The following is a 14,406-nucleotide window of genomic DNA, read 5'->3' as shown; positions in this document are numbered from 1 at the left end:
AAGACAATGTTTTGTTTCTCCACCTTCTAATTCCCATTAAACTGCTGTCTGTTGCAGAGGTACAAATAGAATTCAAGCTTATTTTAGTGAAAACAAATTGGGATTAAAGAAGTGTGTTGCTTTCATCATCTGGTAAGAATTATCATTGCAAATTCATTAGGAGATCACACTATATTTAACTGAAAGATATGAAAGGATGGAAAACAGCATTGGGAAGCTACCAAAATCAGTACTCCAAACATTAGAGAAATACAGCTTGAGAGCTTTTTCTAGTCAGAGTTTTACCTTTTAAAATCTGGCTGCCTTTCATCTTAGTATCTTCAGTACCAAATTTTACCTGAGCTAATGCATGATAATGTGCTGAGCAGAAGAAAGAAGAGTTGCTAGGGAGTGGTAGATGCAATTATTTGTATTCCATGACACAAACTAATACCGTATGTATTTTCTATATATTTCCTTTAACATATTTCTGATCTATACACATGCTGCAACAGATGGACTCACAGACCCAGCCTGGCTTATGCCTTAGTTCAGATACTGGCCCTCAGAGGCAGGTTGCAATAAAACCTGAGGTGCAAAATCATTGAGATTATTTTAAACGTGAGAGCAGCTGATGGTTTGAGTTGTGGATGTAGCATTTCCCCCCACCCCAACTCTGAGTAATTCAGACAACTGGATTATTTCATAGATGTGACAATAACCACAGTTGCCTGGAGTTGTTATATTTAAGTCCTGGGGTATTCTGCAGCACTAGAAGGGAACTTTGTAAAAGTTATATAGCAGTTTATACTAATGATAGAATAGTTTAGGTGGTCAATATTGTTATCAAAGTTTTTTGCAAGTTCTTTTTGTCTGTATTTTATTTTGATAGGGTCTGGGCCCATATACACGTGTTGGCTCACACATTTGTAAAGTGCTGCCATTCGGCACCCACACAGTCATTTAAACCCACTGTCCCAATACTTTGCTGTAGCTGGGGTTCCTTTTTGCTTCTGATTTCACCTTTTGGGATAGTATTTGGATGATGAAGCCTAGCAAAGCAATTTGTCTGTTGTGAAAACTTTACCCTTGTAATAACATCATTTGAAATTTGAGAAAACAAAACAAATTCTAAGACTTCACTCATCTGACCTCATCTTTCTCTGTAACTCCAGTATTGTTTGTGCTTCAAGCAAGGCAGAATTGCCATTTGTTGTTGTGTGGCAAAGAATGCCTAAGGGAAGGGGGAAAGAAAAGTCCTGGGGAAGAGGAAAGAAGGAAAAGTGAAAGAAATGCACTAACATCTATATGTGACAGTGTTCATTGCCAAAAGACAGTCCCAATACTACATGAACCAGAAATCAACCCTGAAGACTTTTCTCTGGAGCGTGTTTGGGAAACTTCAGCATGTTTACTTCACTGAGATAAATGGAAAAAAGAAAGTAAGGAAGGGAAATGAGAACGAGGGGAGGTTTGTTATAGCATGCTAGCATTTAAAACTCATCCTTATTTAATGGGTCCATGTTGTTTTTATGAGATGTTAATGTCACTTCACTAAATCTACTTCTTAAATTTTAGTATGTCATTTTGTTGACTGGTAAAATACTCAGCATGATCAGATATAGATCCACAGCAAAGGATTTCTTCTATGAAAAGGGTATTCAAGTCATACAGTTTTATTATTTTATAAATTATTCTTTTTTGAAATTTCTTTCTCACAGCTTGTACGTGTTAATGCTTTTTATCAATGTCTAATGCTCATACTATGTTTTGTATTCACTGTTTATTTCTTAGGTAGTGTTAATGTACCTTTATTCTTTGAAATCCTTGAAAATATATATGGTTTACTTTCTCTTCCTTCTTTCACCTCCCCCTTCCTTCCCTGTGTCCTTAATGGCCTAATCGTAAAAGGAGAAAAGAAGTTAACAGGAAAGAGGGAAGAGTTTATGGTATTGTTGCTGTTTGTTGTGAATTGTCTGTGACCAGTTAGTATTAATAAGCAACAACTTACGGTGGTTTCTAACACTCTCTAGCACTGACGGCTACAAGTTTAGGTGGATTGTTTGAAGCTGGCTGCTTCCCCTCTCATTACAGGTGGAAGACCCACAAGTGGCGCAGGTGCCAGCTAGTTCCATGGTATGTGCGCCAAGACAGTCCAGGAGCACATGAGACTTGTGGACCTGGGCTACAAGCAAGAGGTTAGGCCCGTTGTTTCTGTAATTTATTTCTCCCCTTTGTTCCTGTCATTTATTCCTCAGAAATCTATAGCTGCACTGGTGTGGGAAATGCCTAAAATTTTAGTCATTAGAACCTAACATTAATTTTATCTATCTTTATGTGCATCAGCACAGGAAAATACTGAATGCCAGTATGGCAGGGTGCATCCTAACCAGTATTTGGCAAATGTTTTATTCCTAAAATAAGTGTTAATTTATTTGTAAGTATAGATGCCCCATTAGTCCTTAATTTTATGGTATTGTTTGTTCAGTTATTTCACCATCCTTACCTGAAGCAAGTTTGAAGAGTTTTTTTGTGGAAATTATGTTTTCAAAAACAAGAAAAAGAAGAAAGGGATGGGTGACTTTATATGTTTGTTTTTGTGAAAAAGGTTGTGTGAATTCACCTGTGAAAATGTGACATTTTTCATGTGGAGGGGATGTGAAGGCATGTTTATGGGTATATCCATTAGACCAAATATAAGGCTTTGTTTGAAAATTTAGGATCAGAGAACCCTACAATAATTTTGAGCTGGAAGGATGCTCTGGAGGTGCCTTGGTCCAACCCTTCAGCCAGAGCAGGGCCAGTTTCAAAGTTAGATGCCACCCAGGCTACAGCAGGTTGCTCAGAGCCATGTCTCAACATGTTTGGAGTATCTCCCAGGACAGAGATCCTACAGTGTCTCTGGGAACTTGCTCCATTGCTTGTCCAGTCTAATACTGCATTTTTTTCCACTAATATGTAAGCCAAAATTTCCCTTGCTGAAATTTGTGTCTGTGTCCCCTTATCCTTTCACTACATACCTCTGAGAACAGTCTGGCTTTCTCCTCTCTATACCCTCAAATTATGTAGTGGTAGAGAGCAATGGGAGCAGGACTTTTCATTTATACTATTCAAGTTCAGTGCCAGAACAATTCCCCAGGCTGTAAGGGTCCTCTGAATTGCAGCCCTACTCTCCAGGTAGCTATTGACTGCCCCCCTCAAACTGGTGTTGTCCCTGAACTTGCTGCGGATGCTTTCTATATGGGTTGTTAAAGATGCTAAACAGAATTGGTTCTGGAATTAACCACTGAGGTGCAGTGCTCTTAACCAGCTGCTCATTGGACTTCAAAGCCATGGACCCTTCAAGCCCAATGATCCAGACATTTTTGTACCATTTGCATTTAATAGCAAAGAATTTTTGCATCCACATCCAGCTTTGCTGTCACCTGTCTTCACAGAGTATTTTGTGGTCTTAACAGAATTGTGTATGTGTGACTCTGTAAGTATAGTCAGGAGGGTATTTTAGGTGCGTTAAATAAATTCAGTATGAAAATAATTGCAGCTCCTACTTACTGTGTTACAGTAATTGAATTTCTTTGAACTACTAGTCAACCCTGAATTCCTGGAAGGTTTTTTTCTTTTACCTTTTCTGAGTGCAAACTCCCGTCCGTTAAAATAATATTGGCTCAGCAGATTGTGGAATTCCTGAGCAAGGACACTGCTTACTGCAGAATTGAAATGTTCAGGTCATTAACTTCCTCACAGTATTAAAGGAGGTTATGGTATACTTTAAAAAGTAAATTTGAAGCTTGTATCTTCTTCCACTTACTCAGAAAGTCACAGGAGATCAGTTTAGGGCTTACCACAAAAAGAAAACTCAAAGTATTGCCTGCTAATAAAAAAGCCTTCTGACTGTGCTAATTCTTTTGAGGGTCAGTCACTAATGCAATTTATCTCTAGTGGCTCTGGAGGATACATTCAGATCACACACTGAGCAAATAAGATTTCTGTCTTTGATGGTAGGAGTTCAGACAGTACAAAATGTTGTCTTCTGTACTTGTGTGTTAGTACCTAAATCTCTTGACTTTGCCTCAAAGTCAGTCAATAAAGAAGGATAGCTAACTGTAGTGCATGCAGATTGGGTTTTATTATTCTTGTGTGTCATGAGAGTTTTGGGGGTTTTTTTACTGTAACTTCAATCATGTGCAGTACATACACACATACAGAGTAATACATGATTTTGGAATTACTGGGCATACAGTTTTCAAATTGGTGAAACAGACTGGCAGAATTTCCCTCTAGTATCAGACTGAGTTTGATCTTGTGAAAGATCATATATTCAAGCAATAGTCTTGTTCCTACAAGCAGATATAATGGAAGTAGTTCTCTAGTGTAATGTGGCCAAGTGGTAGGATGAGCAATCATTAATTAAGAACATGGGATGCAGCTAAGCCTGAAGAAAGTAAGTGGTTTCAGCAGAATTCTGTAAATGTTTCTGAGATCAACTGTTAGAAAGGGAAGATTTTTGTTTGCTCGTGCTTTTTGTTAAGTCTATCCAATGTAGAAATTTGATTATGGAATTCACAGAGGAAGTTATTCAAGTTGGATAACCTAAGATTATTTGTGCCTCAGTCCAAATCTGTAAATATGAATATAAATACTGTCCAGCCTGTTGCAGTAGTGAAAATTACAGGCATTAAAGACAGCCTTTTCAGTGTTTTTCCCATTGATGTAAGTGATGTAAATTAACATTAAATATAAGTTTTGGACATAGGTATATTATGCACCATATCTCAGTGGTTTAATACCTGACAAAGTGTTGAATGTATCATTTAATTTTATCTCAGTAGTATAAACTGATAATCTGTAGAAGCTAAATAAACTAGTACAGCTTTTCTTTATATTGAGAAAAGTAAAATATTTTCTGGTTTCTTGAACACCTTTACAATGAATATGACTTGGAATTAAAAGCTGAATCTTTGCACAAAAGTAACTTTCACTTTGGAAAACAGGCTTCTGCAATTCTAGAAGTTATTGGCTGAAGTTTTATTTACTTTTTACTCAGAAAACTGAATTTTGAACATGAATAGTGTGTTTTATTTGTTTTATATAGGTTATCTCCTACACAGAGCATTAACACATTTGCTTTCCCCTCTTACATTTCAAATTCTGCCATGAAAATAGATAGTGTGAATTTTCAGTGATGCACGTTATTTCATTTCGTCCCCTGCACAGGAGTTGATTTCATGCAAGGCGCTCCCTGAAGGGAGGCTGACCTAAAAGCAAGCATCTGCCTGACTGAGCTCTGCCCTGGACAGTATTAGAAAGATTTTACCAGTTTCTGAAAGACTCTGGAAAATGTTCTGTCCTCTTTCCCTGCTAATTCTTGGCTCCCTCCTGCATGCTTGGCTTCTCGTAGATAAATTTTCTACAATGGAAAACTTTGCATGCGAACATGTTTTTAAAAATTATGTACTATAAATCATTTGTTTAGACTATTTTGTGATGTAGATACACAAAAGAGTGAGCTACTACTGTCCTTTTTAACAAGCCAAAATCAGGGAATGCTAAACACTGAAATATGAAATCTGCTTGGTATAACATTCTGATACTGCATTTATAATGTGATACTGGAATACAGGTATTTTGAACGGTACATTTAAATGTGTTGGCGATTCCTGTACAAATGTTTATGATACTTTGAAAATTGTAGACATAGGAGCATTTTTTTGTTCAATTGAAAAAGAGGTCTCAAATTTCTGATGCTCCTGAGTCCCAAAATCACACATTCATTCATCTGTTTGTGGTAATTTACTTTTTGATGACAAAGTGAAACGATAATCTTATAGAAGTAATTTCAGCCTTTTGGTTTCCTGTGGACAGGCCTTTTATTTTGTGTTGATCCTCAGTAGAGCAAGTAATTGTGTTTAGTTAGTTATCAGTTACTCTTTTTCAGTGGGTGTTGCCAATGCTATTGGATTGTCCTGTTTCTGATCTGATTGCTGATGTACCAATAGTGTTAACATGGAAAGTATCAGCAAATGTGTTAAATAAAGAAAAGGAATGTACACCAGCAAAAAGGCACATCTGACTATGCATTCATAAGCAGTTTATTTTGAAGAAAATAGTCTGTTGCCATTCATATTTTGATTAGAAAGATTATTAAATCTGAAGGAAAAACTAGAAGTTAGAAATAATTAAAAATGACTGGTTAGGTGTCTAGTCTTAAGTCTCTGAGTAACTAGAACATATGCATGCCTTGAGATCACAGCTTTACTATTTACATTCTTCAGCTTTTTTATCACATTGGTCTTCCTTGACAGAAGATACTCGAGTGAATCATAAAGTTTAGAATTGTGATTCATTGTTAAAGGCAGCTCTGTTTCTATCCATCTTCTGTGATGAAGGTTTTGTTACAAATCATGTCAGTTTAAATGAATGTGTCACAAAATTAGAACTTGGGTCAATACAGAGGAAAGAAAATTAAGGGGTTCGGTAGTTTTTGGTTTTTGCTTTAAGAAAAGAAAAATTTCCTTTAGTTTTTTTTTAATAAAAATGTTTGTTAGTCATTCAAGCTAATTATGGACAGGTAATTTACATCTAAACCTAAGCATAGGTAAGCATTTACTACTAAAGCAGTTAATACTAAAGCAAATTCATAATTATTGTCATGAATCTTATTTGAACAAGGCAGATAGAAATTCAACACAATTGTCATGACTATGATGAATGAAAACTTGCAGTCGTATCACTGGTAAAATCCCTTTTAACAGTGGATACGCAGGGCAGGAAGGTATTACAGAACTGCAGTAACTTAAGACTTCTGTCTTTTGCTTAAAACCCTTAAGAGAGGATATTATGGGTGCATCAGCAAATAGTTTGAAACTTCCTTTTGACGCTATCCAACAAGAACAGGAATGCATTTACGTTGTTTCTTTTCACAAGTTATTTCTAAGTTAACAGGAGTAAATTGACCAGATGTCTTGGTGAGTCACTTGAAAACTAGGAAGGAGAGCCACAGGGTGTTGCGAAATACAAAATAAATAAATAAATAAATAAATACAAAAACTAGAACAAAAGCATAAATGTTAAATAAAGTCAGGCTACTAGTATTTGATGGGGATGTAGGCTATAAAACTCACTGTGAGAGGAACCTGCTCCAGTTAGGGTGTTGTAAGAGATACTACTTTGTATTTTTAAGGCTGACATTTATTAGCACGTACATAACCTCTAAGTAGTGATCTGCTTAGTGAGATAGTTTAATGTATGAAGTTTGAAATTTTGAACAACTTAGGCAGATATCTATTATATTATGCTCCTATCTTCAAACCTGTGTTGGTAAACCTCAACTCCACTGACATCTGAAGAAATTTAGAAATACAGTTCAAATCCCTTTCAAATTGTATCAGGAAAGCCTAGGAAACTTACTAAAAAAGGTTGTCCTGCCAGTAGCTGCTGCAGGTTTAAGTAGATCTTGTTGGGCTGCATCCCGGCACAAGTGAAGAGGACATGTAGCAGATGAGAAGCCCAAGTGCCCAGACTGCAATAGCCTAATCACATCATGATGTAAATGCATGGATGCACATAGTAAGGGCTATCCCAGTGACCAAAAAGAGATTTGCAAAAGGATGAACAGCCTACAGTCCTTGCCACCATAAACCTTCCTCAGGGTTTTGTAGGAGCAACGGGATGAAAATTGTGAAATCTGTCATTTGTTATTTGTAAAATTTAAGCAGAAGTTGAAGTAACCTGGCTATCACACAAAATATCCGAATAGCTGTACTTGCTGTCACTGGGATTTGTCCATTATTAAAGCGCTGATCCTGAGCTCTCGCTGTTCTTCATTCACAGGGTGTATATAGAGTTATTTGAAAGATGGAGCGATGTCCAAAGGGAATTGGAGGAAGCTTGCCAGGGTGGCTGTGAGCCCATGCAGAGGCTTTGCAGGCTTGTTTGAGCTTCAGGGAGGCTTGGAGGCAGAACCAGCAGTATCAAGCCCTTTGCTTCTGCTGTAGCTGAGCAGGGACAGCAGCCTCTCCCTGGGCATCACTTATGGGGGTGTGGGGGATTTGCTCTCATGGAGTTTTGTGCCCTTATTGAAAGCACAAGAAAGGAGACAAAATCATATAGCTCCTTCATGGAGCTATAAACTATCTTAACATCATTGAGACTTAACAGATGAGAGTGCCCTATTGCCTGGTTCATATTTTAGTCATTGCAAAGGACAACGGGCAGCTTCAGGTTTTGTAATGAAGTAAGAATCTGGGCAACAGTGCTCAAGAGCAGTATTTACATGAGAAATTATTTTTTTTATTGACAAAACAAGAGCCAGAATCTCCAGACAACTATATTCAGCAGAAACACATTGTTATTCTCTTTGGTGCGTAAAGAATGCTCAGGCTTGTATTTTCGCAATATTATTGGCACATGCTTCTGCTTTAAGATACTTCATAATAGAAACACTTCATCATGCAGTGTCTAGTCTGCCATGTCCCACAGAAAAAGGAATAAACATAGATGAAATCATAGCCCATGCAGCACTGATAGTAGGTGTAAGAAACATTAGTTTGCTGAAATAATTTATGCCTTTCTAGAAATGAAACAGAATATTTTTGTTGTTAAAAGTACTTAACAGTTGAAAAAATGATATCCCAAGTGTGTTGTAAAACAAAGGAAGTAGAGCACATTAATTTATAAAATACTTTAATTTTTAAGTGTAAAGGTCACGGAATCTTACACCTCAGTGAAATCTTGTGAAGTATACTAATGGTAGTAACACTGGCAAGGTTTTTATATAAACCCATGCATAACAAGACTTGTTCAAACGCAGTCTTAGTGTTTCACTATGCCAACAACAAATATATTAGCCTGTAGTCCTCTGTGGCTTGGTGGAAATAATGCTATCAGATAAAGTTTTAATTACATTAAAGTCACTTGTCTAGAAAATTTAGACTGCCATTTATTGCTACTGGGTTTATAGTAGTTGAAGACACTTCTCTGTAGAGAGAATCATTAATCTCCGCAACTTTTACAGATTATAATTAAAGAACCATGGGTTTGATCAGAGAGGTGGGGGATGAGTTTGCCCAAATTAGGTTGAGAGTGGAAGAATTAATGCCACTAACAGCAAGAGCATTTCAGATGTCAAGTAAGACATTTACCTGGCCAAAATAATGCATTAATGGAATGTATACAGTTGTCAAAATCCCTGCTTTAAGTAATGGAAAAAACCAGATCTGCTCTTCAACAGTCAGAAAGTGTATAAACCTTTCAAATTAATACTTGAATCTGTAGAATAACAATAGGAAAAAGGAATATAGAGCGAAACATCCAGGTCTTATTAACTAGTAGTAACATGTATAGTTATGGAGAGGCACTGTGAAAATTAAGATTCAGGAATTTATTTAGTATGCCAAGCTGTCCTCTAATTTGTGGTGTTATTAAGGTGAAATATTTAGGTCTCAAGAATGAAGAGTTTTCCTGCTTTGATTGCTACAGTACAACTGACAGTTAATCTTGAAAAAAAAACAAAGTGTTGATCCTCAGGGAAGCTTCACACTTGGGACTGCTTGATGTAAATTAGATGCACTAATATGAGTCTGAAAAAAAATTATGACAGAGTAGATTAATAACCAAGAAAGATGAGGGAATGAATATTGGCTTTAGAAAAACTGAAACTGGAAAGAAAGAGTATTCTTCAATGGACAATGTTTATGGCCTATCAAAGGACTAGATAGGGAGGCAGTATGTAAAATGGGAATTAAACTTTTGAAGAAGATTATTGAAAGCTATGGGTTAATCAGTGGACAGCCTTTTAGCCCTTGGCTAGGTATAGTTTTCATTTCTAAAAATGGTGGCCTATATCTCCCTGAGAATGCAGTGAAGATAATGCAATTAGTTTTGCTGATGCATGCACATGCCAAGGTCAAACTCAAGACAGAGGATTTAGGTTTGGCCTCTGTGAATTTCCACATGGTAGAACTAGTCTGAACTGTGTTTTTACCTTGGGGAAACCAATGTGTGATATTAGCAGAGAAGAGTACGTCACAACAATCCAAAACCATAGCCTAGGCTTGTATTGGAAGATACTGGTTTGACTTGTGGTTTTCCAAAATATTTGTGTAATTTAGAAATCCTGTAGTAGGTGCAGTTAACCCATCCTTAAAATAGTTGTTGTATGGATATTCAGGTTTTAGATATTTGATTTTGCTTATTGAATCACTATAACTATATCTGAAGAAAAAAAGGGTCTCCTCATGTAAACTACACCAATAATAATAGGATTTGACAGAATAATTGTATTAGACAATGTACAGCTGGTCAGTCCCCCAATAAGCACAACTTAATGCAGTATTGAGCCTATTACAAACTGCAGGCAGCGCTGCTCCAAAGGGCAGTCAAGGATCAGGGAAGTTGTTTGCTTAGCATCTCTGGAAAAACAATCCTCCCTCCCTTTCACAGAGTTTTACTGCAGATATGTGGCAAAAAAAAAAAATATCACTTGGGACCTTTGGATGTATTTTAGCAGGCACACAGGCTTAAAATGGACTATGTGGGTCATCAGGTACAGCTTCCTACAGTCATCATGAGGTAGAAACTTAGTTTAGAACTGTCAGACAAAAGCTTTTTTCAGAAATCATAGGTCACTAAACCTTTACAATTACCTTACAGCAATCTAAAACCTCAGAAAGTTTCCTCAACTATTCTTTCTTTTTCCTCTGGGAGGAAATAGTCACTCATAGCCAGTTTTCTGATTTATTTTGAAACTGCATTCAAACCTCATTTTTCTCCAACAGTTCAACTTGTTTATGCCATAATACTTTGGTTAGTAAAATTTACATATTTTTTTTCAATTCATATACCAATAAAACAATTAGTGTCAGTACAATTGAAGTGCCATGCTTAAATTATGGAGTGTAATATAAAACATGATATTCCCTCATACGTATACAGAATGATCTATTGTATTTGGATGCAATTTTACTGCAACAATTGGTGACCTAAATTACTTTCACAGTCATTATGAGATACTGCCTCTGCTGCATGCTGTCAGATGCCAAGTAGCATAAATATAATTCTATCGTGTAAAGAAGCAACTAGAAGTTTCCAATGTTGTTACTGTGTAGTAAGTTTTATGTTGTGTTGGGCAAGAAAATAGAGTTAGAATTATTGAGGCTTAGGTAGAATAAGCAACACTGTTAAAAAAATATCTGTGAAAAACAATAATGGAGCTTTGTTAAAAGCTATATTAGTTAAACAGCCCTATTCTTTGCAAATCCCTATGTTCCAACTGCTTCCTTTTGTGCCACCTGAAGTTTTGTTACAAAACTTTTTTCTTATAAGTAAGAAGCTTTTAGGACATGGCTATCCTGTTATAAAAAGTTGTACCCCTATTGAGTGATACTCCACCCCTGGCAAACATATTTTGCCCTTCAGCACTTTTTCAAGACTAGTAATTGCAAAAGAACATCAGGCAGAAATGCTGTTGTGAGTGGTTAAGTGGTATGCAGAATTCAAATATGTTTCTAAATTTTATGGCTGTCTTTTTTTCTAAAATAAATATTGCTGATAACATTTTATAGCTTATACATTATTCAGCTACTTAAAATGTTACTGCAAGTTTTTTAATGTCTGAGTTATAGCCTGTATCAGTAGGAAAAATGATAATTTGAAAAGTGGTATAACAGGTGTGGGTAACATGGTGCAACCTTTATAATATTTACAGTTGCCTGTAAGATTTTTTTTTTTTCCTGGTAAGTCCTGATAAATAGTAATTTAAACGGAATCTCAAAAAAGTCAGAAATGTCAAATGTATTCTTTCAAGGCATAATTGATTGCAAATATTAGGTTATTGTGTAGCTATTCTGGGCATTCAATGTGATTTTGTAGAATATTGTAGACTTTCTAAATTGAATAGAGACATTCATGGAAAAAAATGCTGAATTAAATTCTATCTCTTCTTGCTTTCAGCAATTACTTGTCGCAGACAAGACGGTGGACAAGCTGACATCAGTGAGTGCCTTAAATATGCTGGACCATTACCATCCTTGACACAGATATGCCAGATTCCCTGCCAAGATGACTGTCAATTTACAAACTGGTCAAAGTTTTCTTCCTGTAATGGGGACTGTGGGGGAGTCAGGACAAGAAAGCGCACTCTTGTCGGTAAGAGTAACCAGAAAAATAGTGCATCTTTTATTAATTATTGCTGCTGTTTGGATTAAAACCTGTGTTGTTCTGAGGTTCCCTTATGACAAGCAAGCAACGTTTGTCATTGTGGCAGAAAGCAGACCCAATGTCACTGTCAGGCTCTATGTACTGTTGGTGGAACAAAAAAAGTAACCCCTCAGGAGAACAAACACCTGCCACGTGTCTCCGGCTCTTGATCATGGGCAAGTGGCTAAACAGAAGATGGGAGAACATAGGAGTCCAGGGTTTCTTCTAAATGGAGTGCACGTAGTGAACTGCAAAGCAAACCATTTCTTTTCCTGACAGGCAAGTCAGCATTGTCTGTAGCACCAGAGAGGTGATAAATGTAAAGCAGTATGAATAACGAGCAATCTGATCCAATCAGAGGAAATGAGATTAAAAAAACTTTACCTGCACTTTTGTTGAGCCCTGTGTTACCGTTTCACCAAAAAGGACACAATTGTTTGCTACTTAAAATACACAGTTTTCATACTGTGTTTATTCCAAACCCTGATTTTGCACCCTGCTTCTGCGCACAAAGAGGCCAGGAAGGTTGCTGGTTTATGGTTTAGCATTTGTGCAGTATTACATCCTTGACATTATGTATTTGTGCAGTATTACGTCCTTGACATTATGTATTTGTGCTAAGCATTTAACAAATATAAGATACACCTTTGAGGTTACACTCTCAAGCAATTTCTTGGAGTTACAGCTTAAAGTATGAAAATATTTTTTCAATAGCTTTATTTTTTTTCCTTAAGCCTTATTTTGCTAATAGTTTTCAGGCAAATATTTGACAATATAATGAATGTTGAAAAGCATGTAACTTACAGATACTGATTGGCTTAATTGTGTAAAAAGCCAAAGGTCTTGGAGTTTGCAGCATGATGTCAGTAGTGTGAGGCACTCTGAGAAGTCCTGATATAGGAAATCTCTTCACATCACTCTCAAATCACTTGCAGTCCCAGATAAGGTTAAACAAATTTAATTCTATTACTACAAGAAAATAGATTCGGAAAACTGATAATGAAAACCAGAGTGGCCACAGACCCTACTAATTATTTGCATTTTCTTGATTTATTTGTGTTTTCTCAGCTAAGAGTTTAGGGAGCAGGTCTGCAATCTGTTTTGATTCCTCAGCAACTGTGACTCTGTGCACAAGCTATATCTTGCCAGCATTATCTAACCAGATTGAATTGGGTCTGTTTTCTTTAGCTTTGTTTTTCTTACACAGAACTGTAATTGAGAAAAAAAAGAAGTTGCAATTGCCCTGAGCTTCCAATAGAAAACCTTTTAAGAGAAAAACTGGTGAAAGTGGATTTTCTTTTCTTTTTTTTTTTTTTTCTTTTTTTAATTTTTTTTCCAACTGGTGACAGAACAGTCAATGACGATCTCTCCTTGACAGGATCAGGTGTAAGTCACTCGCATTCCTCTTCCTACTTCTGGTCTTAGCTACACCAGTACTTCTGTCTTGGGTGGTGTTTTGGTACATTTAGAATTACTATGTCAGCTGAGTCTTTTCAGCCTCTTCCTATAGTTCATCATTTTCAGCTTTAAGCTTTGGTTTACCTCTTTTGAACTTAGCTGCAGTCTTGCCTTTCCCTGGCTGAATGTTTTTTCTCCAAGTTGTGTTTTCCATTCTTCCATTGACTTCCTCCAGCAGCTCAGATCAGCACATGAAGAAATACATTGCTTAATTTTCTGACTTATTTTTTGATACAACTCAGGATGCTCTTATTTTGTGTCCCTTGAATCCTCTAGGGGTTTTAGTTAACAGAATAAAATGTTTTTCCAATGATGTCCAATCCCTTGCCACAAACTTTTCCTCGTTCTGTGTGATGGCCACCCTTTTAATTTGAAACATATTTTTTTTCTTCAACTTCTTTTTAATCTGTTGTGGTTTGTCTTTTTCTTCTGCATGAATTGAAGAGTAAAAAACCATGCTCTGCTTCTGAATTATAGCTGAAACTTCAAGGGTAAGAGATGGCCTCTGTCACAGCACTGTTTGCCAATTAGACTGTATTGTTGGTGGTGGAGGAAAGCTAGCTAAGGGGGGTGCCCATTAGCAGCCTCAGCAAGAATGTGATAGGATCCAAACACTATCCACTGCTTCATGCCCCTGTAAATCAGAAGACCTGTGGACAATGAATAATTAATGATCTTCAAGAAGGCTCGCTGTGACTGTCTTACAATTCCAGTGAACTTTATGCCAGGTTTGCTTCCACAAGGGAAAAAAAATCCCAAACATTTTTTTTTTTT

The 14,406-nt window shown here is 36.7% G+C and overlaps 1 protein-coding gene across 1 annotated transcript in view; it reads left to right on the top strand.

Moving 5' to 3' along the window:
• Positions 1–14,406, top strand: part of THSD7A (thrombospondin type 1 domain containing 7A) — a 282,093-nt gene that overhangs the window by 221,864 nt on the left and 45,823 nt on the right. Inside the window, exons 13-14 of the mRNA XM_080383081.1 lie at positions 2,074–2,177; positions 11,929–12,123. Of these exons, the coding sequence (XP_080239207.1) occupies positions 2,074–2,177; positions 11,929–12,123 (299 nt within the window). The remainder of the gene's footprint in view (positions 1–2,073; positions 2,178–11,928; positions 12,124–14,406) is intronic.

The sequence above is a fragment of the Falco punctatus genome, assembly GCF_963210335.1.
Source record: "Falco punctatus genome assembly, chromosome: 4".
NCBI lineage: Eukaryota > Metazoa > Chordata > Aves > Falconiformes > Falconidae > Falco > Falco punctatus.
This window is presented reverse-complemented; position numbering and strand designations above follow the sequence as displayed.